This window comes from Ambystoma mexicanum, chromosome 1q, assembly GCF_040938575.1.
Source record: "Ambystoma mexicanum isolate Mex_15411 chromosome 1q, UKY_AmexF1_1, whole genome shotgun sequence".
NCBI lineage: Eukaryota > Metazoa > Chordata > Amphibia > Caudata > Ambystomatidae > Ambystoma > Ambystoma mexicanum.
The window spans coordinates 141633465-141657525 of NC_090922.1; the positions used below are offsets into that span (position 1 = coordinate 141633465).

At 41.6% G+C, this 24061-nt stretch overlaps 1 protein-coding gene across 2 annotated transcripts in view; it reads left to right on the plus strand.

Moving 5' to 3' along the window:
• The first annotated feature begins 673 nt into the window (after positions 1–673).
• USP10 (ubiquitin specific peptidase 10) overlaps positions 674–24061 on the plus strand; it is a 943776-nt gene continuing 920388 nt past the window's right edge. The window contains exon 1 of one of the 2 annotated variants that reach the window (XM_069636257.1): positions 674–821. In XM_069636257.1, the coding sequence (XP_069492358.1) occupies positions 762–821 (60 nt within the window). In that variant the 5' untranslated portion in view covers positions 674–761. The remainder of the gene's footprint in view (positions 822–24061) is intronic. The other variant, XM_069636260.1, reaches the window with a different exon arrangement.

Consider the following 24061-nt stretch of genomic DNA (forward strand, 5'->3'; position numbering starts at 1 on the left):
AGGACTGCTTAAATAGCGGTATCCTACCACCTAAATCGGTAGGGTTGGCAAGTATGAAACACTGCAACGAGGAAGATGGACGTGGAGGTAATGTCGTCCTTTATGACCTCTCTCTACAGAGGACCTCCGAATCACACAACCGACAAATTGGTAATTCCACGAGTAAAATGTCCAATCTAGCAAGTGCCCTGAAAGTGGGTATCGACGTTCAAGGAAAATAAAAAATACCGTCACCGCGTATAAGAATAATTATGAGGCTCCAAAATTTGTAGCGCAATGCATGTTCAAAGCAATTTCCTACTAATCCGGCTTTTGTGTTTTTTTTAGAACAATTTATAAACTCCTTCAACTTCCTGGCATCTATTTATTCGGGTGCTCTTGTAGCTTTTTTGGACTTGCAAACGTCAAAAATGGCTTTACTAAAAGCAACACGTCCACTGTAGTATTCTAGCGGAGCCAAAAGCGCACTCTGGGAAGCGTCCCCTTGTGAATTTTTCACATCTTGCCAAAACAGCAAGACTGCAAATGTTTACAATCATAACGTGAAAAGGGTCTGTCCGTCAGCCTCCTTATAACACTGACTACACACCAGCCACGCCCATTCAACCGAGTTAAACAGGTGAGGAATTTGCGCATGCGCCTAACCGCGAGCTGCCCCTGGGGCATGCGCATTGCGTCCGCCTGCCAGATCTCGCGCAACCGCACTGTGCCAACGAGAACGTCAGTGTGAGTGAGAAGATGGCGGCTTCAGGGGATGCAGCATGAGAGCTGGAGATTGGACCTTCGGGAGTCCGTGCAGCATGGCGTCTGACAGTGCCCAGGTGAGCATAGTCGGGTAAGCCCGCAAAGTCTAGGTTTCTTACTATGCGTGCGAGTACCCGGCTACAACCTTGTCCGTTTAGCAGGCTCTGCCATCTCATTGAATGGATTGCTAGTCTGTGGTTCCCGGAGTTCACGCTCTTGTTTGTAACTCGGGGCAGACGCCCTTCGTTGCCAGTAGCCCTGCTGCTCGCAGCTGTATCGTGCGAGTCGCAATGAGGCAGGCCAAATGCGAAGCACTCGAGTCTGGCCTGCTTAGGCCTGTGGCACACCTGCCATTAAACACCTGCATACCTTCTATCCTTTAAAACAAATTACGCGAATACAATTGTGGAATTTGTACTTGAAAGTTGAAAGGGATATGATGGTGGAAGCAAAAGGGTCTTCCAGTGTCATTGTATGACTTAGTGTGCGGAATGGTAGTTGTCTCCAATTAAGTGTTTTTTAAGACCTTTATTGATTTATTAGCTGGTCGCTATTATATGCCGGTGCGACCAGCTGCAGTCTGCGTTGTAAGCTTTATTTGCCTTACCATGCGATTAAGTGATAGTCTCCAAGAAAGTTGCTACTGTCATTGTGACGAAACCCACAGTTTCCAGATATGTTTGATCCTAGGGGGTGGTGTGGGACACCTGCAGCAAGACAGTTGTGTTTTTTGTAATTCCCTTTTCTGTGCTGCCGTGTAATTAGTTTTTGGGTAGTTCTTATTTAAAACATTCTTACTGCGGACCCGTACAGCGAATCTTAACTAAAACAATTTGTGTAATGCGATTACTTGTAGTTCAAAGAACACTATGTCCTAGAAGTTATGAACTAAAACTGATTAGCCCTACTAATTTTAATCAATGCTGAGGGATCATGGAAGTCTTGGTCAAGCACATCTGGGGAGCTGCAGGTTGCAGACCCCTGCTCTACACTAATTGTGGCAACCATGATTTTTTTTGTTTTTGTGTTTTTACAATGAATTATTCAAGATTGAATAATCTTCTGCAGTTGCTGGATCTTCAATTAGTGAAATATTCTTGATTAAACACTGTTAACATTCTAAAGACCTTTTCATACTAGTGAACGAAACCCTGTCTAATCCCATTCCGTTTTTGAGCTGGGTACAAATTGCACTACTTGCTAGTAATTTAAATTAATCCCACCCTCAGTTCTCCACATGAACCCTTCACCGCTATGGGCTAGTTGCAAATGCACATTTTGATGGATGAATTTATTATTGCTTCATCTGACGTTTGTAAAAACACATGGCTTTTAAAGAACTTCACCACAGTAATGTTTACCCAAGATCTGTTTGAAAAATAAAATCTATCACAGAAATAATTCCAGATTGATAACCATAGTTACAATCAAGGTTGCAGTCATTCCTTGTCTACCCTGTTCCATACTTTTTGTGATGCGTGACCACATGCCAAAGCTGAGAAACGGGGAGATTCTGTGGAAATCAATTCTTAACCTTCCGTTGGCTTATAGTTGATGAATGAGGTCAATCAAGAAAAGCACAATCCGAAAATTATAAACTGTCAGGGTTGTTAAATATGCAGAGTGCGAGTGGCCAATTATAGGACTCAATATCCATAATCTGTAATTTCATTTTCTAAATTCACCACATTTTGTCAGTTAAGGAAACAAAGATTCTAGAGATGAAGTGTGAGAATGGAATGATATGATGTGTGGCCAAGTGGAGCACCTGAAACTGTAAACCATGTCTCTTAGATCCACTGTTGGTAATCTGCTGTACAACATGTATGGTTATTAGTGATAACATTATTTACTGGAGCCACTAAGATCAAGAGTTATGTTTATCGCCACAAAAATATCTCCTGGCAATAGGACATCAGACTGTATGCAAGAACTTCTTTACAACAAAGTTTTAGCATTCTAACGTCAACAGGAAATTTGGGGATTGTCCCTTTTTAAATCAAGAACAGTTTTGAAACATTAAGTCCACAATCCAGTGCCTACATTTTTGCATAGGAGAAAGTGACGAGCTTTAACCAAGATCTACACAGCCATCCTGGCAGCCAATGGCCTCTGTTTAAATGGAGACAAAACAGAGATCCTCATAGTAGACACCAAGGAAACCCTGAGCAAGCTCCCACCACAATACAAAACTTTTAATATCGACAATTCCCCCACTGTTCCCTCAGCGGTAAAACCTTTAGGAGTTTACCCTGTCAGTGTCCCATCAGGTCAGTGCCATAGCCGCCTCCGCCGCACTCGCCACTGAGGTAATCAATGCAGTTAGACCCTTCCCCTCTACCAAAAACTGCATATCCATAGTCTGAGCTACAGTAGACACCAAATTGGACTACTGCAATGCTCTGTTCCTTGGCACCTCTGCAAAAAATCTAAACAAATTGCAAGTAACACAGAATAACGCCTTGAGGGCGGCACTGAGTATTCACAAAAGGGAGCACATCTCACAGGCTAAAAGATGCACACTGGCTACCAGTAAAAGAACGCATCCTTTTCACGCCTCTCCGCTGACTTCCCTCCTTACTTATCGGAGATGATAACTCTCAACTCCACCAGACACACCAGATCTCATCTGGTATCCAGATATGCCTTCCCGCCTTTAAAAGATGCAAAGCTGGCGGGTCCAGCTTTCAACACCTAGCACCCAAAAGCTGAAATACACTACCCACAGCACTAAGAAAAGAAAACTCCAACACTGCCTTCCGCAAACTGCTGAAAACCACTCTGTTCAACTAAGTCGTCTTTCCATCTTTCTGATATGCTAACTCAATGTAACTCAGTGAACCTACATACCTGTATTCAATGTATTCCTGTACCAAGTGAGCATACTGTAACAGCGCCACAATGCCCCTGGGCCTATGTTGCGCTATACAAATTCAAATAAATAAATAAAATCTGCTCGGTCTTCTACCCGTGATCAACGCATGATCATTTTACACTTTTTTTTCTTTTTTTTTTCTTCTTTTTTCTACATATTCCAAAAACACGATCAATTATAAAACATATTAATGCTTTAAAAAAATCGGAATGTAATTATGCTTATTTTAGTTTCCTATTCTGCCTATTTATCTTATTTTCCAATGGCAAACGAGTCTGTAATGTCACATATTTGTGTAACACACGTTGTTTAAAGTATCTTCACGTCGTGATTTTGTTCCCGTTGCAAGCTGGGGCAAACATCTCCTGTTTTCTTTTTTTTTTCACTCGCTGCTGTACATACGGGTGCCAACACGAAATGCCTTCTCCAGAAACTTTTTTGTAACATGGAGCTTGGATGTAATCTGAGCCCCGGCACATTGAGAATAGTCCTACTTTAATGAAGGCTAAAGTATTAGTTATGGTATCACCAAAGCGGAAGTTCAGTTCATACCACAGTATAATCCGATTTTTTTCATGATCTGCACTGTGGCAGAATCACTCTAATTGTATCCAAACCTAATAATGAACATTACAGCGTTTACATGTGAAAACCCCTGTACAAATTGCGCCCCCCGTGTGTTCTAATTGAAAATGGGACTTGCATCATTTTGAAATGGCTCTTAGTACGTTTGCTAATAGTTCAGTCATGACAACTGTGGAGAACATTGCTGAAAATGATTTGACGGTTGTAAAAATAAGACAGATATGTTAGAATACCTCAGTTGGTTTAGGCATTCTGTGTGAAAGTGTGATGCAATCAAGAGAAGAAAAGCTCTGTCTGTTGATCAAGGTTAATATTAACCAGCTGCAGGCTACTCCATTGCACCTTATGTAGGACGAAAAGCTGTTATTCACGACCGTGTTCCATTTCTGACCTGCAGCTTTACTCATTGCTCTCTGCAGCAAACATATTAACATATTAGGAAAACCCCTGGCGAAATCAGGTGAGGAAGCAGCAGTGCTAGAGATAAGATTTTGAGGTGGAAGTATTTTTCTCCCGAATTTTAAACTTGAAAAGGGAAAATGATTTAAAACACATGAGTTTACACCTTCACAAGAGAAAAAAGTATGTGTTATCCAACTGACAAATGCAAAAGGTATGAAAATCGCTACCATGCAGCAGCAATCTATAACGTGACAGAAAAGCAGGTTTCTCACAATTAACAGATAAAGCACAGTGTGCAGTACAACAGACACTCTCTCACAAAAAGAATGGGAGCAGTAAGACTCTGGGCTGCTTCCCCTGCATGCGAGGAATGGGTACAACAACAGTTTAAGCTGCCGCTCACACAGAACAGGGCTGCTTAAGTAGGAGTCATTCAGGCATCTCACAAACAGAAAAGACAAATCGAGGCAACAGCAATACCAGCTATCATATTGTCGAATAGGTGGAGTGGGTCAATGCAAGGGTAGAAGGTGCCCACACTGCAAACCCATAAAGATTGTTTCTCCACAGTAGAATCTCACCCTCACATAGAACTGGTGCATCATGGGCTTCAAGAGCTTACTCTCCCCTCCTAATATAGAAAAGGTATGCCATGGACCTCAGTAGCTTATTCTTTCCTCACATGGAACAGGAACGTTGTGGGTTTCAACAGTACAAGATTACTACAGATAAGCCGTCAGTCACAGCAGTAGAAGTTCCACTCGCATAGATCAGGAGCTGCATGGGATGGAGGAGTGCAATCACCCCCACACTGAAAAGGTAAATGAAGGGCTTCAGAAATGCAAGCTACACTCGCATAGAATGGGAACAGCATAGGCTTCCGCAGTCCAAATTCCTATAACAAAGAAATTGCCTAGCATGGGGCTAAGCAATGGACACTCCCCTCACATAGAATAGGAACAGCATAACTCGGTGGCTGCAGCACCCACAGGAACAGTTAATTTCCCTTGCAGTGCATGCTCCTCACAGATGGAACAAATCTAGCGTTGGCAGCGACTAGTTAAATTATGAAGGTTAACTGCTCCCAAAATCAAAAACTTCCACATGATAGGAATTTAGTAAACTGTAATTGGAATACATTTTTTTTGGGGATTTGTGTACCATTTCCCATCCACTCTACAGCTGATTCACTTCCTAAATCAAGCATTGCAAATAAAAATCCCACTAGACCTGCAGGGTGAGTTCCTTTAGTTTAAATACTCGACCTGCTTTTTTAAAATGGTGTATGTCGCCATAAGCACACTTCATATTTGGTGCTGTCAAGCATGCACAATTAAACTTGCATTTGGCAGTTTCTGCAATAGTGTGTTTGCAGTAAATGTAAAATAAGTTGCCAGCAAGTTCGAGTATCCTGCAAATGGTGCGCTCCCTTCATAAAAACTACTCACTGCAGTGGGGCTAGTAGATTTAGCGAGCATGTTGCAAAAGGGATATTGATATCACAGGACAATTGGTCACCAACTACGTCTTCATTTTTCCTCTGCAAAGGTCTGTGCATTTGACATCTTCTGTATACATTGTAATTTTTAAGATGCAAGCAAACCTGGCCAATTACAGAGGTCGAAATTAAAATGTGGATAACTAGGAGCTAAAAGGAGTTCCTGGATATCCAGCCTCAACAATGGACCAGGAGCTACCACTGGGGAATGAGACAATGCATAGTCCCCAAGTCTATCTTCCATGTAATATGGAAGCCTTTTTGTCCAGCCCGCCAGATAAGGTACGTATCGGGCCTTTTTATGCACAGAAATCTTGTTGATACGGCCCTTTTTAATTCTTCCTTGCATACCATTTACACAGGCTATTTATGGCAGCACCCCCATAATTCATGGCGCTCACGGCAGCAGCTTGCAAATCCACTCTTTACTTGAGCCACACACACAGTTCCTTGGAAGAAGGAACTGGTATGTTTCCTGGTCTGTTTAATTTTTTAACACTCTCCTCTGTTAATGCTTTCTGATTGATGAAAAAGGGAATTTGTGTTTTGTTCGCTTTATTTCAACTGCGTACATTTTGTAGGTTAGTGTTATTAAAGCATCATGAACATGCTTTTCACTTTACTTTAGGACACAAGTAGTATTGTGTAAAATGAAAATTGTATTAAACAAGGGCTGTATTTCTGCTTCATTTTCCTCGGTCTTTGCTTTAATCAGACCCTCCAGGTTATAGCTATTTTGTGATACCGCAAAATACTGCGAAAGGGCAGTTTTTTGTTTAAAATACACGACACAAGGGGCAAGGTTCTCAAAACATTTTGTGACCCAAGAAATGAAATGCGCAAGCATATCTCATCACTTGCTCCAAAAAAGGAGCAGCCCAATCCACTGACATCTGAATGGGCGCCTCTTGCATGCACCCATTCAGATGGCTTGTTTCACCCCCTTTGCAGAAATCGGGGGATGTTTCTGCACATTTAAAGGTGCGTCCCAAATGTACAAAAAAGATGCGCTTTTAAATGTGCAGAAATTGTAGGGAAACCTATGCTCCTGCTTCGAATAGGCACATGGTGGGTGCCACTGCACTGTCTTTCCTGACCCGGTCATGCAATTTTTTTTAGTGTGACGGCAGAGTTATGAACCGCTGTTCTTACTTGCTTTTCTGTTCCTCAAATGGGATAGATATTGTGTGTGTTGGGTCGCATTTTAGAGTGGCAGGCCTCTTAAAGTCCCGACATGGAGAAATGCGATATGAGCCTTTAGAACATTGTCGGGAGAGCGCTTCCAACACAAACTTATTCAAGGCGGCTGGCCAGCACATTATTTGTGCTACAGCGCAGCCCTGGGTAAATTCGCAGGTCACCTTTTGGGGACTAAGGTGACCTGCTCATTTCCAAGAATCTGTTATCAAGAAATAGCCTATCATACACTATTTTTCGAAGCCCCGTTTTTTTGAGGAACTTTGCCTAAATCTACATTTTTCTTTTGAATTAAAAAATGGTCACAAAATGAGAGGGACAGGAGAGAGGGGTGTGATGGGTCAGACGTGGAGTGGTAGGCAAGAAAGCAGAGGGAGAGCAGTGGGTGGGGGGGGAGCAGTGGGTCAGAAATCTGAGTTAGTGGAGGTACAGAAAGTAGAGGAGCGTGGGTTTGGGGGCGTGGGAGGGAAGCAGTGGGCCAAAAAGTGGGAGTGGTTAACCAGAAAGGGGCAACACACTGCAGTTTGGGAGAAAGGAGGAGGGAAGAGATTCCGATAGAATGGGAGAAAGGATACAAGATGCAGAAGTAGCACAAAATAATGGACTGTGTACTGCAGGAGGAATTGAGGAGAGTAAGGTGTGAGTTGGGAGTATGATTTGGAGTTTGGCAGGGATTAGGGAGTGCAAATTGGGACTGGGAGTGTGACTGAGTATGTGTGTGGCAGAATGAGATGTTCGGGAATGCAAATTGTGATGGGGGAATTGGTGAGAGGTGTGTGGGTATTTGGGCACTGGAGATCATAGAATGGGAATATTTTCAGTATTTCAACTGATAATTACCAATATTGTCAAGAATATAAAATGGGCGCATGCACATTAAAGAAAAAACATAGCCAAAACAAACACTGTTCTGTCAAGCCATAGATATCTGGGACTCTTCCTATTAAATTGATAGAAAAGGTACAAATAATGACACCCTGCAAACTACCTCTTTCCTGCAATGTGCCAATCTTACACCCTCCAGTTGATAAATATGCCACAGAAATGATAAATAGTTTTGTGCTGCAAAATTAGCTATTTCATGCCGCAATATCCTGAAGGGTCTGTTCAATAGAGGCAGCGTAGTTGCAGCAGCATGGGCATTTCATACTTTGTATCACAGAAGCACATTAATTGCATTCAATGGCGTGGGGTTCTTGATCTCTTGACGTTTTTAGGAGAGCCTCCCAGCAAGCAGTTTTTTGGCTTTTGTGGGAAGGAAAAACGTTTGTAGTGATGCGTTTAAAAAAAAAAAAAAAATTTTTTAGTCTTAAGATTGAATGTGTTTGTGTGCAGGTAAGGGCACTATGCATAGTTTTCTTAGAGAGCAACAAATAGCTAGGCATGTAGACTGAATTCTAACTCCCTTTCTGTCCACCCACCACAAGTAGTTAATGGATGCAGATAGAAGCAGTTCTGTATATATTTTTGGTGGCACTGATTGTACTGGTACCTCTCCACAGGACTACTATATTTTCAGGCAAAGTAGCCTAATTTATCAACGGAGCTGTTATATACGCATGCCATGGCCCAATGCCAAATAGTCCCAGCAAGGATGATTGCATCATGCCCACATTTCTTAGCTGGACTGCTATGTTTTGGGACAATACCTGAATCTCGTAACAGAGTTGCTGTTATGAAAGCACGAACATGTGTTGCCATTTTCCTAAGCGAGTTAAAGTACTGACCAAGAAAAGTGTCTGAGCCCTTTCCCACCAACCTCCGACAGTGTGAGAAGATGGCATTTCAGTCATACTTCACTCCCTTCTACTCGGCTTGTGCTTTTCAAAACCTCTGCTTCTCCCATGTCCGATTACTGAGTCCCATTATCAGAAATCAATCACATTTTAAAGCCTCATTATGAATCTCCTGACTAATGTAGGATAGTCCAAACAGGCTTAAGCTTTTGACAAACCATTTGTCAGGCAAGCCTCGCATGGAACTGCCAGTGCCCTAACCCCTAACCCTATGTGCCTTTCAGTGTCAACAGCCTGTTGGGAAAGGCAGCTCAGTGGGTCAATAACCCTGCTGCAGATATTATTTTGTAACCTGTTCATATCCTGTTGATGGGTGAGTTAATGAGTCTGCATCAGAGATATGCATTTAAGATGCAGGTAACATTCAAATGTAACAGAGATGACTTGTCTTTCGATTTATCAAAAGGACTACTAAATGTTCTGTGATTGTAATGGCTCAGAACACACACCTCATCAGGGCTGCTATACCTGTGATGGATCAGAACAGCCCCCCAAATGAGAGGGGCTATATTTGTAATGGCTCCAAAGAAGCACGTCCCATGAAGACCTATATACTTGGAGTGGCTGAGAACAGACACCTCTCATCTGGGCTGCTATACTTTAATTGCTCAGCACACAGCTCGTATGGGCTCTTATACCTGTAATGGCATATAGTGTTGGTAAAGCATCTGCATTCAAGCCAGTGCTGCATCTGGTCAGACAAACCTCTAACTCTATAATTCCCAGTCTAATGGCCAAAATAATGTTTGCACACCTCTAAAAAGGGGCACCCAATGGTAAAGATGCACTGAATATTTTAATAGAAAAGTATCAGCTTTTTGGTTATTGGTGCTATGTAAAAAGACTAACAAATACAGGAGAGGAAGAGCAACTTCAAACATAAGCAATACAGAAGAACAAGGGTGTGGCGGGAGAAGGGGGTGGAGTGGGCGAAGGGACAGAACATACTAGACAATACAAAACAGGAATTTGAGCTACATGACAGGGCAACAAAGAAAGTGAAAAGGAAAACTTGAGTTAATCGGACAAACCCAATACGAGTGAGGGATGGAAGCAGAGCAAAAGAGACATTTAGAGACAGTAAAATAAGCCACAGATCAGCAGCAGGTGGGGATAGATGCAAACAGGAAAGCAAAACTAGAGAATGGCAGGCCAATAGCATAAGAGACAGTGCAAGAAAGATAATCAAAAGGAGTAGCAACCACAACCGAGGAAACTGAAAAAAGATATAGCCAGAGTAATGACATGAGAGATGCGTTATATCAACTGATACATCGAGATATAGGAGGGAAACGGCATCATTAAATCCAGAGACGGGATATGCAGAGAGACTGAAAAGCATCCTGCAAAAAGTGGCATCACATCACTTAAGGGTGAAAGGCAGAGAGGCAGTGAAAGACTGGGGAAACTGCATAGCTATGGGAAGAAGAGATGGAGCAAAAACATGGAGTGGCAGGCAAGCAAGTAGTGCCAGGCAGCAACAGTAGGCCTGAGAGGAAGTGAAGTGGTGCTGGTAGAGTGAGAGACTTGATTTATGAATCACCCGATGTAACTAGCTGGCATGTGTAGTAACTCTTTAGAGTTTCTGCCCAGTTATCGTGAAGATGATGCCGAGTAGTATGCACCTACAAGGTTCTTGTGTGGGGAAAATGTTTTCCACCGGTGCAGTACATTATTTAGAACCACCTTGAAATACAGCTTTTTTGTCACTGTTTTCGAACAGTTTTAATTTTACACACACATTGCATAGTTGCCGGACACTTCTCTTGCAAAGGAGGAAACTCATTTTTACTCTTGAAATTGGATTTACTCTAATTCTAAAACCTGAGAGTTAAATACTCACTCCAAAATCCTATCTGGATCTCTGATTTTGACCCCTTATGTTAAATCACACAGAGGGGTCCTAATGTGTATTTGTAAATTCACATACATGTGTTAGGCATTGGTTGGCCAGGGTTGCCAAAAGTAGCTCTTGTTGCTGTCGATCTAACCAGTTTCTTCTAGGCTATAGGCAGGAGCTAAATCCCAGCTCCCCTCTATTTCAAACCCTGCAATTGCACAGTAAAGAAAACATGACTTGTATTGCATGTTTTGATGATGGAACTGATTATTGAAAGTACTGGAAATAGCATTACTTAATGGTATGTACGTTTTGAGATACAATGGCGCAGAGGAAAACTGGAGCGATGCCTGGAAGGTTTAGAATTGATCCTAAAACTCTGGCAATTGCTCTGGGCAACCTTCGAGACCACCACTCTTTGCCTGCCAAGCCATTACAGAAGGGGAAAGGCCATATGCAACTCAGTCTTGGTCCCAACCCCCCCAAAGGGCAGTCCAGCCCGAACTCCTATGTCGCATCCCTTCTGCACGAGACCACAAGCATCCCCAGACATGTTTCAGCCTCATTGGGTGTCATCAGTGTGGAGTAGCGTGGTTAGCACAGAGAGGCAAGTGCTCCATGCTAAAATCTACATCTAATCTCATGGTTAAATGTTTGCAGCCCTGAGTTAGCCTTAAATCGTTCACTGGTCTGTAAACTGAATATTGACTGAGCAATTAATCCTCGTGCATAGAAGTTGGAGGAATCCTGCATACACATTGCCTATCTGTATTACCACTGTCTACAGGGACATGTTTAACTGAGTTTTTATTTTATTTGCAATTGTAACAATTTCATTGTTTGGTAGCAGCGCTTGTGCTGGTTGGAGTGTCTGGTTTTAAATGCCCAAGTGTAGTCTTGAACATTTCAAAGTGATTGGTGTAATGATTCTCTCATTCTTGAACAAAGACCCTGCTGCTGCAGACCTGAGTCCAAGTTATGTTTAATGGGTGTTTAAACTAGACATTGCATACTCAACTGTGCCCCAGATAAGGGTTTGTGGTAGGAGTAGTGTACACTGTTTTAATAATTAGGCAGTAAACTGTAGGAGAAAAAATTTGCTTCAAGAGTAAAAAGTATTCAACTGGCAACCACAACATTACTGAACTTGAAAATTAATATAACACGTAACCAAAACAGTTGTGTAGCGAAGATGCCTGCCTTCAATAAAGTTATATTTGTGTAAAATGTTTGGTACATAGGTGATTGTATGGGTACTAAATGTAGTGTTGAGGATGTGACGTGCATGTCCTTGCAATTTTGATAATTTAAAAAAGTTAATATCCCCCCAACTGAATGGTACTCTATCACCCTCAAAGTTCACCCTTAGAGGGTGGGTTAAGCTTGTCACAAAATTAGGATGCCTTGTGTGAATTGGCCCCTGTTATAATGATCACTCAGAGGTGGCAGGATTTTATGCAGTCTCCTCATTTAAATATCTTCAAACGTTCCCGTGTTGGACGAAATGTCAGTACAATTGTACTTCTACGCTCATAGCGACGAAAGGATGCCACATAAATATCCACCACACACTGACACTGCACTAGCTCTCCCAGAGTGGTAGAAGTACACCCACAATATTGTTTCTTGTTTCAGAACACCCTCCTCAATTGCACTGTTACTCATGATCTCCTGAGTAGGATGGAAACTGAGTCATGTATATCCGAGTTCTGTTCACTCTGCAATGGCCGCATTAGCCTTTCATAAGTACTCTATTAAAATGTTGTCACATTGTAATACTATCGATTTATAGTTTGCTAAATTTGAACTTGTATGGTTATAGGCGGGCTAAGTCACTTGCTACCATTTATGAATGTTGATACATTAGGAAATTGAACATGGGACTGTGTACACGTGCACTTGCAATGAATTGAGCCTGCTTGAAGTAACCTTCAGTTTGCTCCATCACCATGTCCAACCAATTTAAGAATCCCAGATTTCCTTCTAGCCGCGGGAATCTGTTTGATCTTGTGCTGCTGATTAACATCAATTGCCAGTAGATAGAGCAACCGTGTTGCTCCATCCCAAACAACTCTTCTATTGGCACAATTTGTCTTTTACACGTAGGGGCCTGTTGTATAGTATTTAGCATCATCCTTTTCACCAAACGTTTATTTTCATGATATGGATAAAAAAAATGTGTTGGGCAATCCGTCCCTTTTATTCTATTGGGAGCCACCCCTATTGAGGCTAGGGAGGTGTGCCTGCTCCACAAAAACACTCCTTAAGGGTTTGGCGAAGGGCGACCTCACTGTTAGTGATTTCCCTTTAGGGTATGAACTCCCATGGTAGAATGAAATCTCTCGTAAAGACTGTACTCTATGCCTGTATGGTGGCCAAAGAAGTTGTAAATGTGATTGTCTTTTTGTTTGATTCCCCTGCCTAACCCTTCATACGCTCACTATCAAATAGATACGTTGCCTTTTGTTGCATAGGCGTATACAAAAATGAAACCCCTCACTTCAAGGCATGAATTAGTTTAAAAAAAATGGATTAGCAGAGTTTGCGAAAAAGTTTACTTGATTAGCAAAGAAATGTATTTGATTAGCAATTTTGTACTATTTTTTTTTTTTTTTTGTCACCAGACATTATTTGCTCCCACGACATAAAATGAGCAGCAATACAGCATTTGTGTGTACTGCTGAAGTAAGACTTTAGTGAGGTGAATGTTTTTTATTATATTATAGGATTTGTAGAGCCAAACTGGTCCGCAGGCATCTAGGCGATGGGCAGGAGAAAGGAGCAGTTTTACAGAGACCAGTCCCCCAAGCCTAAGAAGCAGAACGAGAACTAAAAAGATGACTCTTAGTACCTTCCTGAAAGGAAGGTGTTTAGTCTGAACTCTCAAGTGCAACGGCAGGGCATTCCACAGGCTGGGGGCCAGCACCGAAAAGGAAAGGCTACCCAGGCGCTTGCAACGGAATTTGGGAATCTTCAGAAGAACTTGTGTTTCAGATCAAAGACTTCTTGCAGGATAATACCTCACCAGTTTATTTATCAAATAGTGAGGCCCAACATTATAAAAGAGCTGAGTGCACAATACACAAGATCTTAAACTCGATCCGTGCTCTCACCGGCAACCAGTGAAGCTGGTGAGAAAGAGCAGCGGAAGGAGTCATCGAGGAGCTTAAAGCGCAAGTCGAGCTGCCGCATTCTGGAGAACTTGTAATAGCTGAATCTGGTGCTTTGGTTGTTCCAAATAGATACAGTTGCAGTAATCTAAGGACCGGATTATCGAGGAAGTCACCGTGTAGTGCATTTTCTTTCTCCCTCTCTCCCCCCATTAGGAAGAAGTTGCACACCCTGACTCTTGACTGAAACGCAGGGCACCGGACAAGGGAGTCGGGCCAATATTGCGCATTCCAGAGGTGGTCTCTGCCCTGTGGCCCAACCACTAATACCTCTGTTTTATTCCCATTTAGTTGGAGCAAGTTGGCATCATCCAAAAACCCACTTTCTCTAGCAGTCACGCAGCTGGCTGGGAGATAGTTTGGGGAGAATCCAGCCAAAAAATCAGCTGGGTGTCTGCGTAGGAATAAAAGAGTACACCACAATCAACAACGAGGTCGGCCAGTATCCGAACGTACATGTTAAAGAGGCCATAAGGCTGACCCCTTCGGGACTCCGCAAAGCAGCTTGACTAGAGAAGAAAAACATCCCTTGAAGGAGACAATCTGCGATCGACCTTCCATAAAAGACATGAACCAAGCCAGGGCGGATCCTGTAACGCCCATATTTTTCAGCCTAGCCAAAAGAATGTGGTGGTCCAGTGTCAAAGGCGCAAAGAGTGATCCGGGAGAATAAGCTCTGCGGTCCTGGAGCAGCGCAAGTTCTTCCAGCACCAATACCATGACGGACTCTGTCCCCATCTTGAGGCGAAAGCCTGATTGATACGGATGAAGACAAGTCATTGTTTTCCAGAAAACTCGAGATTTGAGGTGTAATCACCTTCTCCCTTCATCATTGCAGCAAGCAGAGAGATGGGCCTAAAGTTGGCAGGCACTCACAGATCCAAACTAGCTTTTTTTCAACAGTGGCAAAACCACTGCTTGTTTAAGAGCAGTTGGAACAATGCCCGTAGAAGAATAATATTGTAGTGCATCGGCCAGTATGCTCATGGCCCTTTGTGGAAGGGCTTTCAGGATACAGAGAGGAACAGCATCAAAAGGTGAGGCTTATTTTAGGCCAGAAAGAGCGATCTGGATAGTCTCCTCATTGATCGGATCGAGTTTAAAGAGTTTAGCCAAAGAGGGAGAGGCTAAGCCGTTGCTAAGACCAATTTGCACATTATTTCTCCCCTCCCTCCAAAATCTCGCCCCCCCCATTGCAAGGTTGAAGTGCGTGTATGGGGTTGCTGTGGTACTGTTGAGAGGAGAATTGCCTAGCATTTCGGTGCTGGACTGCCCCTGGGCAGGACAAAGACTGATATGTGGGGATATTTCTTCTGTGAAAAGAACAGTGAGCTAAAGATTTGGTTGACTCTCCCAGGGGCCATCCACCCAGGATCAAGTCAATGGGCTGTGTTTGTGCTGGTAGAGTGTTTCCCAGACCCTCCTGTGTTGCAAATACCTTTAGTGCTACATTTCTGATGCCGTTTGAGAATCTGTGTGCTGAATGTTTTAGGAGGTGACCTGGTATTGAGAATTGATGGTTTGAACGCGATTACTTAATCTCCTTTATTGAATGCTTTCCATCCTTTTTAAAGGGAGAGCGACTACAAACCGTCTAGAATGACGTGGTCCAGATTGTCAAAATAATCCAGAGAAAGTGCCACATCTCAACCACCGGCGGCTCTACACTGGCTACCTGTCGCGGCTAGGTGGCAATTCAAAGCAGCCACTCTACTACACAAGTGCCTTTATGGGAAATCCCAAGCTACCTGTAATCAACCACTTCATGGTATGAATTCTTGCCATCTTAGATCAACAAACACCAAGCCAAGCTTGTTACTCTCCCCTCCTTTCAAAAGATCCAAAGGACTTGGCAGGTCCTTTGCAAGTTGCTTCACCAAAATGTGAAATGGCCATGCGGTCGGGCCAAACATTTGGAACTTTAAAAAACATTCTAAAGACTTTTTTTCGGGCAACTCTGAACTCCGCCTTACCCGCCTTCTGATGTCCCGTGTTTGCTGTTGTCTTGTGTTTGTGCGCCCTGATGCCCTCGGGCATGTTATAAATCATTTTTATTCCAGTTTTTTTTTTTGTTCCCAAAACATGTGATAACTCTTCTTCCTTAAAGATGGCATGAAAGCACGACTTAGAATTTGCACTCGCTATTGTCGAGCCATAAATGTGCATGTGGAGAACTGAGGGGGCAATTGTCTTTTGACGGCTGGTTAGTAGTTTGCAAATTGACTTTTTTATCCCCCCCCATGAAAGTGGGGTCTACCATGGACTCTTCCTTGTGGAAGCAGGAGTTCCCCACACTTACAGAGGGCATCCACAATTCAATCCCTGATCGTTTTAACAATGCCTACCATGTGTATGGGGCAAACTGTTACAAACAAGACCAGCTACTAACCAGTCAGTCGCTTGCCACCAAAATTCTACACTTACACAGCACACCATTCCACTAGTTAGTAGCAGCTCTACGTTTTGAGCCCTGAGGGGGGTGTTCTATTAACTGGTAAATTTTAAAACCTCTCTTGCATGTTTTCAATATCAAGCTTTTGATCACTCCCCATGTGCCTAGACTTTGCTTTCAATGTTAAGTGTGCCAGCAAGAGATTTGACATGGTTTAACTTGGGACAGTATGGCCTAATTACTGGACTAAAGATTAGAGTATGTTCGATGTTGGCATCAATTGTAGTGCTTTGAGGACATGCTTCTGCTTTATTAGTAAACAATAAAATTATGAAATGTACTAGAACTTCCTGTTTGTTCTTTGTAAACGTGAGTACATTATAGTGGCGTATCTATGCAGCAGATGGTATGCTTAATGTGCCTCATCTGTATTGACACTTCTCACAAAAGCATGATAAACGCGTGTTATCCAATACGGCAATCTGTTGTTCATATATCTTTGATGATGTGGATATATCATGACTAAAATGTGAAAACTATACACCTTACTAGTTGTGTTGCGCAGTTTTTTTTAGAGTGTGAGAAATCTTTGTTCCATGTCATAAGAGGTGGGGTCTGTGCCCCTCTCCCATTTTCTCACACACCTGCGACACCGGATCTTCAGAGCGCAGGGCCCAATATAGCTGGTACACCAAAAACCACAAACCTTTGCAAACAGTGTATAATTGATCCTAAAAAACCAGAACCCAACTAGTAAGTGCTCTTCCCAATAATTACATCAAAGTATTTTATTTTTGTCCGAAGAAATCAATTTCCGAAAACTTTAAGCGTGCCTGTAGTTTCATAATGCTATTCTTCAAATCCATTATATAGAAACAATAGACAATTCATTGTCTACTTTTAAAATGAATGTGTACATCAATACGCTAAGTCAGTCTACTTGTTTCAGTATTGCGTTAATTAAATATTTAAATGCCAATTAACTTCTTATGCTTGGTGAGTCACTTTCACTAGAATTCAAACATTCTGTGTAATGGTTGTTTAACAGCCAATGTTCTGTTGCTCATTGATATATTTTTTTTACACATCTGATGCACACCAAATTTTCAGCTATGCAAAACATTTTTAGTAACCCTAAACTTGTTGCTCATTATTCTTAAACCAGAACAGTTCATGGAAAACCAGCCTTCATAAGTGTTTAGGTTGTAGTTCATCGTTTATTTCTAATTTGAGCATTACTTGCCCTTGAATTGGATCAAGTTTAGAACTACCCTTGAACTTGGATGAATTATTGACAGCTGATATGCTTGTTTTGGGGGTGATTTACCAATTTTTTTTTTTTTGTAAAATTGTTTTAACATTTATTTTGGTTGGTTAAACAAACCTTTCAAAACACATTTCTATATAACACTTTAAAATACAAATCATATCATATAACACATCAAGAAGAGACAAAAAAACACCATGAAAATATAAAATCAACATAAAAGTAGCTTGTCAAACTTAATTCAAAGCATTAGCCACATATAAACTAATACCTAAACATACAAAATCTAGCAGTCCAAAGTAAAATAATCTTAAGTGACTATGTGTTAATTTAAATACTGTAATCAACTTGATTAATACAAAATCAACCTATGGACAATACTGAGCTTAAAAATTGCATTGTGGCTATTCTTATTGAAATTTTAGAAGTAGCAAATAGTTCATTCCACAATTCATCATCTGAGCGCGTCAAGTAATGTGTTTGAGTTAACTTGTGTAAAACAGTTATCCTTTGCTTCCTCAACGCAACACACACAATTAGTAGATGTTTTAATGTATCTTCCATTCCCGCAATTTTACAGAATCGACAATACGATGCATCACGTTGGATTAGTCCCCTTCTCAATACGATTTGATTGGTTGGCCATAAATTCATACGAAATCTTAGAATTTGACTTCTAAGTGCATTTGACGGACACTTCAATAGTTGATTGACCAAAAAAATCTTTTAGCAATAAGCATTTCTGTTGGGTGTGCTGCCAATCCAGTTGGTATAATTTAAGTTTAGCTCTCGTTGGATTATTAAGCAAAAGATCCAACTAAATATTTGCTTCAGACAAGTCAGAAAGTACACTGTCTCTCCAACTAGATGGAAAGGAGTGTGGGGACAGCAGTAGATAATTGGCCAGTATTGAGAGCAAATTATTTGTGGCAAGGCCCAATAAACATTTTTCGAAAGAGACAGCATCTCTTCCAAGAGACTTGAATATGAATTGATAAAATGCCCAAATCAAATTGCAAGAGAGCGGCTGGTGTTGATTGAGTTAGGGAGTTTGAGTACTTTTTTCCAAAATTGAGCTTCCGCTCTATCCCAATACAGTTGTTTATCAGAGGCCAAGATTCAGCACCATAGGTGGTAATGGGGATAACTTTCTGTTGGAAAAAGGTTAAAACATGTGCACAAGAACTCAGCCTGGAGCATCTTTGCCTGAGAAATTAAAGTTAAAAGTTTACCAGTTATGCTAGCTTTATGAGGGGTATTGGCAGGAGAGTTGCTAAATGCAACACCAAGATATTTATAGTCTGTGACTATGGACAGTTTTTGATTCTGAAGGACCCACTCATAATGTTTAGATTGGCTCGATTTATTTTTATTTTTCCCCACTTCCATGATTTGGGTTTTCTCGAAGTTAAACCTTACATTATTTTTGGCAGCAAATGTTTCTAGTTGGTTAACTAGAGACTGCAGACCACTTGGAATTTGTGAAATGAGAACCAAGTCATCCGCATAGAGAAGCCATGCAATGACTTGATTACCAAGTTTTCGGGCATCACTTATTATCCTCAGAAAGTCAACTCCCATGTCAAGGATAAATAAGTTAAACAAGGTTGAAGCTAAAATACAACCTTGCTTAAGCCCACGTTTAATGTGGATTATCTCTGATAGTAGTCCACTCAAATTCAATTTGACCTGCATGGTTATGTGTATGCAGGAGATTTATCAGTGAGCTGAGAGATTGTGGGCAGCCAAATTTCAGCAATTTATTGATTAATAGTTGTCGGTCTACCGTGTCGAAAGTGACTCGAATCTACAAAGGCCAAGTACAGGGGTTGGCATCTTATTGCATAAGCTGATTTGATAGCATTAAGTGTGGTAATATTAATAGAGGTCGCAAGGCCCGCAACAAAGCAAGTTTGAAAGGGATCCCGTCGATTTTCACTAATGGCCCATGTATTAAGCTCTCTCAGAATGATGCGGCTGTAAATCTTCCCAGGCGCATCAAGAATCGCTATGGGACGATAACTTGCCGGCATTGCGCGATCAACTTTTTTGTATATTGGGACCACTATAGCTTGGCACCAAGATGTTGGAATACGTCGTTTCACTTGAATGGAGAGGGTTATTTACCAATCATTAGTAACCAACCTTATGACTTGAGATTGTATAAATATTTAGCTTGACGTGTATCCATATCCATATGTAATGCCTGATCTGCATGAATTTGTAGCTGGGGTTTGTAGGCCAACATGTGTTTCACCCACTACAGGCTTTCTCAAGGTTACAACTGTTCATTTATTGAAGGTTGTCTGTACGTAATTTAATGATTGCTGAGACATGAGCCATATATAAGTTCAGTACCATCTGGATTGTTGTTGCTTTATTTATCCTGTGCGTCAGTTCTTAAGTGAAATCAGTGTTCGTTTTATTTCATTTTAATCCAGACACATATTTGCTCTCTTCATATTAAATCCTGCATTGTTACCTGGATGTTTCAGCATTCAGTATGTTGCTAAAATCTCTTCAATTTACATATTGTTTGAGTCTTTATTGGTATGGCTGGTTACCTAAAATGATTACTATTGAGTGGTATTTGGTTAAATTCAATTGCTAATTTTAAAAATGGAGGTTGTTATGGGTACTAGTCGACTTGTTAGTCGGGTCAACTTTATTAGTCGGTGCTGTATTAAGTGTCAGGTCTTTTCTCAGTGGTTCCCTTGGTCTATATTACATTTTTCTCAGAAAACATGCAGGCTGATTACGTCAAGCTGAACATTTGGACAATCAAGTTTTAATGTTGGTTAGGAACCGTTGACCAGATTTTAAACCTGAATTTAATTTTGAAGTATGTTCATGGCTATGGGGTTCCAATTTCCGTAGCTTTTATGGAATAACGTACTGACTCAGATTGTGTAAATCGGGGGGGGGGGGGAGTGGTTGGGGAGAATGATGGCTATTCTTGCAGGATCTCGAAATGCTGTCCTATGTTCGATTTATTGGTTGCAATGCATAGCAACTTGTTTGTTTTAATTATCTAGGCCAACTGACGGGCCCTATTAGTTCAACACAAGGTGTCAGACAAGGTTATGTGTTGGCACCGTTCCTTTTCAACTTGTATATGAATTCACCATCGTCCACATTGACTCATCCAGTGAGGTCCCCAAAATGGGTGGTAGGTGTATTCCTGGACTCATGTACGCAGACAACGCTGTCATCCTTGCTAAAACGAAAAGGGCCCTTCAACCACTGGTAATGGATTTTAACGAGTATTTAACAGCAAGAGACTTAAAAATGTATATTAAGAAATCCAAAGTTGTGTATTGGTACCACCAAAAGAATACATAGAACCATAATGATAGAGGAGTGTAGTTTGCAATGGTTTGACCCTTTGTTATTTGGGTGTTATCAAAAGGCCTAAAGTGGCATATGCATATTAAAGTCAAAGCAAATAAATGGCTCAACACAAAGCATCAATTGGGGGGTTCGGGGTTCCAATGGATCACACTATACAGATCTATAGAACAAAGTCCTTACAAGTTGCTGTGTATGGCGCAGGAGCCTGGAGGTCTCGGTGACCTGTTCTTTTCCAGAGGAAAGATAATTCCTTCCAAAGACCAATTATGGGAGTAAAGTGGGGATTTTCAGGCTATTTGATACACCAGAAATGTAGTTTTACGTACATGATGGACCTTATCCTGATAGGACAGGTTTGTGGGATTATCCAAGCCTGACTGACTAGGCTGTTAGTCAGTGATATTTTGTGCTCAGAAGTGCATCATAGGTCCTCAAGGCTACTCAATGTATGAACTACACTAAGCTTCCTTGGTCTGGTGGAATATTTCTCCCTTCAAGTAGACAGCAACAAAGAAGACTTAGTGGCAAGGGCATTTTTGGCTTTCAAAGTCAAATGAAGGATTCCTAGCAGCATATGATTAGCATTTCTGGCTACCTTGGCATTAGTAGTTGGGTCCTCCCTAGCTACATTAATTGGTTTAGTGATCCCATGAAGAGGGCGATCCAGTTGAGGCTGATGGTGAACCTGCTTTTCACAAAAGGTAGGGGGTGGGGGGAGCAGAGTAGTCCAGAGTGAGCAGGTGCTTTTGTGATTGGCATTATATGGATAACTCGATGCATTTCCTATTTGTATGCCCTGTTAATGCAAATCTGAGGCGTAAATATCTCTGTCCGATGCTTAGAATTTGGGGAGTAAGACCGTTATCTGCAGCTTTTATTAAGATTTCATCACTTCAAGATGTAAATTGTGCATTTAATGTTCATCCAGCGTGCGCTTGATCTGAGAGTTCTGTGTAAGCAATTTTAAATTGTTTTTTTAGCAGTCTGTGGTACTATTTTAGGTTGCCTTACCGTGCTTTTGTGCATGTTTTATACTGATGGGTATGAAGATGTATGTAATGTGATTTTACTCATTTGTGATCTTTTATGGGTCTAATGTCCGGGCAACAATGCAGAATTTAATATGAAGGGATTCAAATATTTGTGTGGCTCAAAACAAAATAAAACATCACTGATTTCACTTAAGAACCGACGCACAGGATAATTGTAGCAATAAAGTTCCAGATGGTACTGTCATGTTATAACGTGACCAACTTCAATAAATGAGCAGTTGTAACCTTGTGAGAGGGCGCAGTGGGCAAAACACATGTTGGCAAACATCCAGCTACAAATTGATGCATATCGGGCATTAGATATGTATATGAATACGTGCAGGCTGATTACATCAAGCTAAATATTTACACAATCTCGAGTCATACTATTGATTACTAATACCTGCTCAACGATTGGTAAGTAAACCCAACACGCTCACCCAAGCACATAAACTCTCAACTATTTAAATTGAACAGCAATTCTATAATTGATCTAATTCAAGGGGAATTAATGATCAATTTGAAATCTGGAAATGAATGCTCAATTTGAAATCTACAATCTATACATTTATGAAGGCTGAAATAACTAAACGCTGTTTCCTCTTGTTACTTAACCTAATATATAGTTAGTACTCACTGACTCTTGAGTCCGCTATGCAGGGATGGTGACTGAGCCCAAACGCCAGGTAGTCCAAATTCGTACTGATTACTTGAATAACCTGGGTTATTTCTTAACCCAGGTCCCCTCGGCAGAGGGGGATATTTCCCTTGATGCACCCCTCTGCTGTAGGCAAACCGAACAGAGAAGTTGATCAACTGAAAGAGCGGGGAGAACACACTGCGACAGTGCCAGGCTGAAAGGGAAAGAAATGCACAGGTTACACAATTTAGATGGGAAACCAAATCCCACTATTTAGAAAACTACCAGTTGATCAATTTATGGGACTTTGTTAATGTGAAGGAGGACTCTACCGTACCCTGTTCAAAGGATAGCAAACAACCCTGTTGCAATAGGAATATGGTTATTTGAATAGATTAGAAGCTTGAGTCGGGACACTAAAGGCTCTTACCGGAACTTGAGGAATGATGGCCAATAATGGTGGTGTCATAGAAAATGGAATCCGAAGTAGAGAAAAATGAGGGAAAGTGGGGTGATGTTCGTAGGGAACGCTATCCGCACGGCACAAGGGTCTCACTAATTCTGGGCTGGTGCACTGGATTTACCTGCAGAGCGTCGTTAGCGTGCACTAAATATTCTGAGATGGGGTGCGTTGTATGGAATCCAGATCAAGTTTTGTGAGTGTTGAGGTGAAATGGCTAGATGATGTTCCTGTACCGAACTGGAGGCTCTCTCAAAGTAGAGAAGAGATTTTAAGACCGTCCATCTGTGAAGCATTCGGAGTCCGGCACGGGGCGAGTAGCTTGATACAGAAGCAGCAGGCTGCAAGGGAATTCAATAAGCGGGCTGAAGTCGGCAAGCGAGCTACTTATTCTGCAGACAAAGAATTACCTGGAGGCGTACAAAATCGGGAAGCAAGGGATAAATTATTGGGTAGGCGGAGGTCAGGAAACCGAGCTGTAATGTGGTCCAAGGATATACAGGTACAAACAAGTGACTCTTACTCATTCATTCGGCGTTGGAGATGACAAGAGGTGTTTTATGTGGGAGGTAGGGAATCTGACGTGACAGTCTACGTGCGTTGCGCTGCAGTGAACTCAGCGTCGTGGAAGCCAGCGTGGCTATGGTGTCTCCATGGCAACCACCATCGTTGCCAGGGAGCAGCCATGCACCGACTCCCATGTAAAACAGGCCTGCTAACACTGGAACGTGGAATGTGGTGGACATATATTTCTTTTGACAAATCTATTCAATATTCACTAATTCCACCCTCCAAATTTTATTTGTTTCAAGA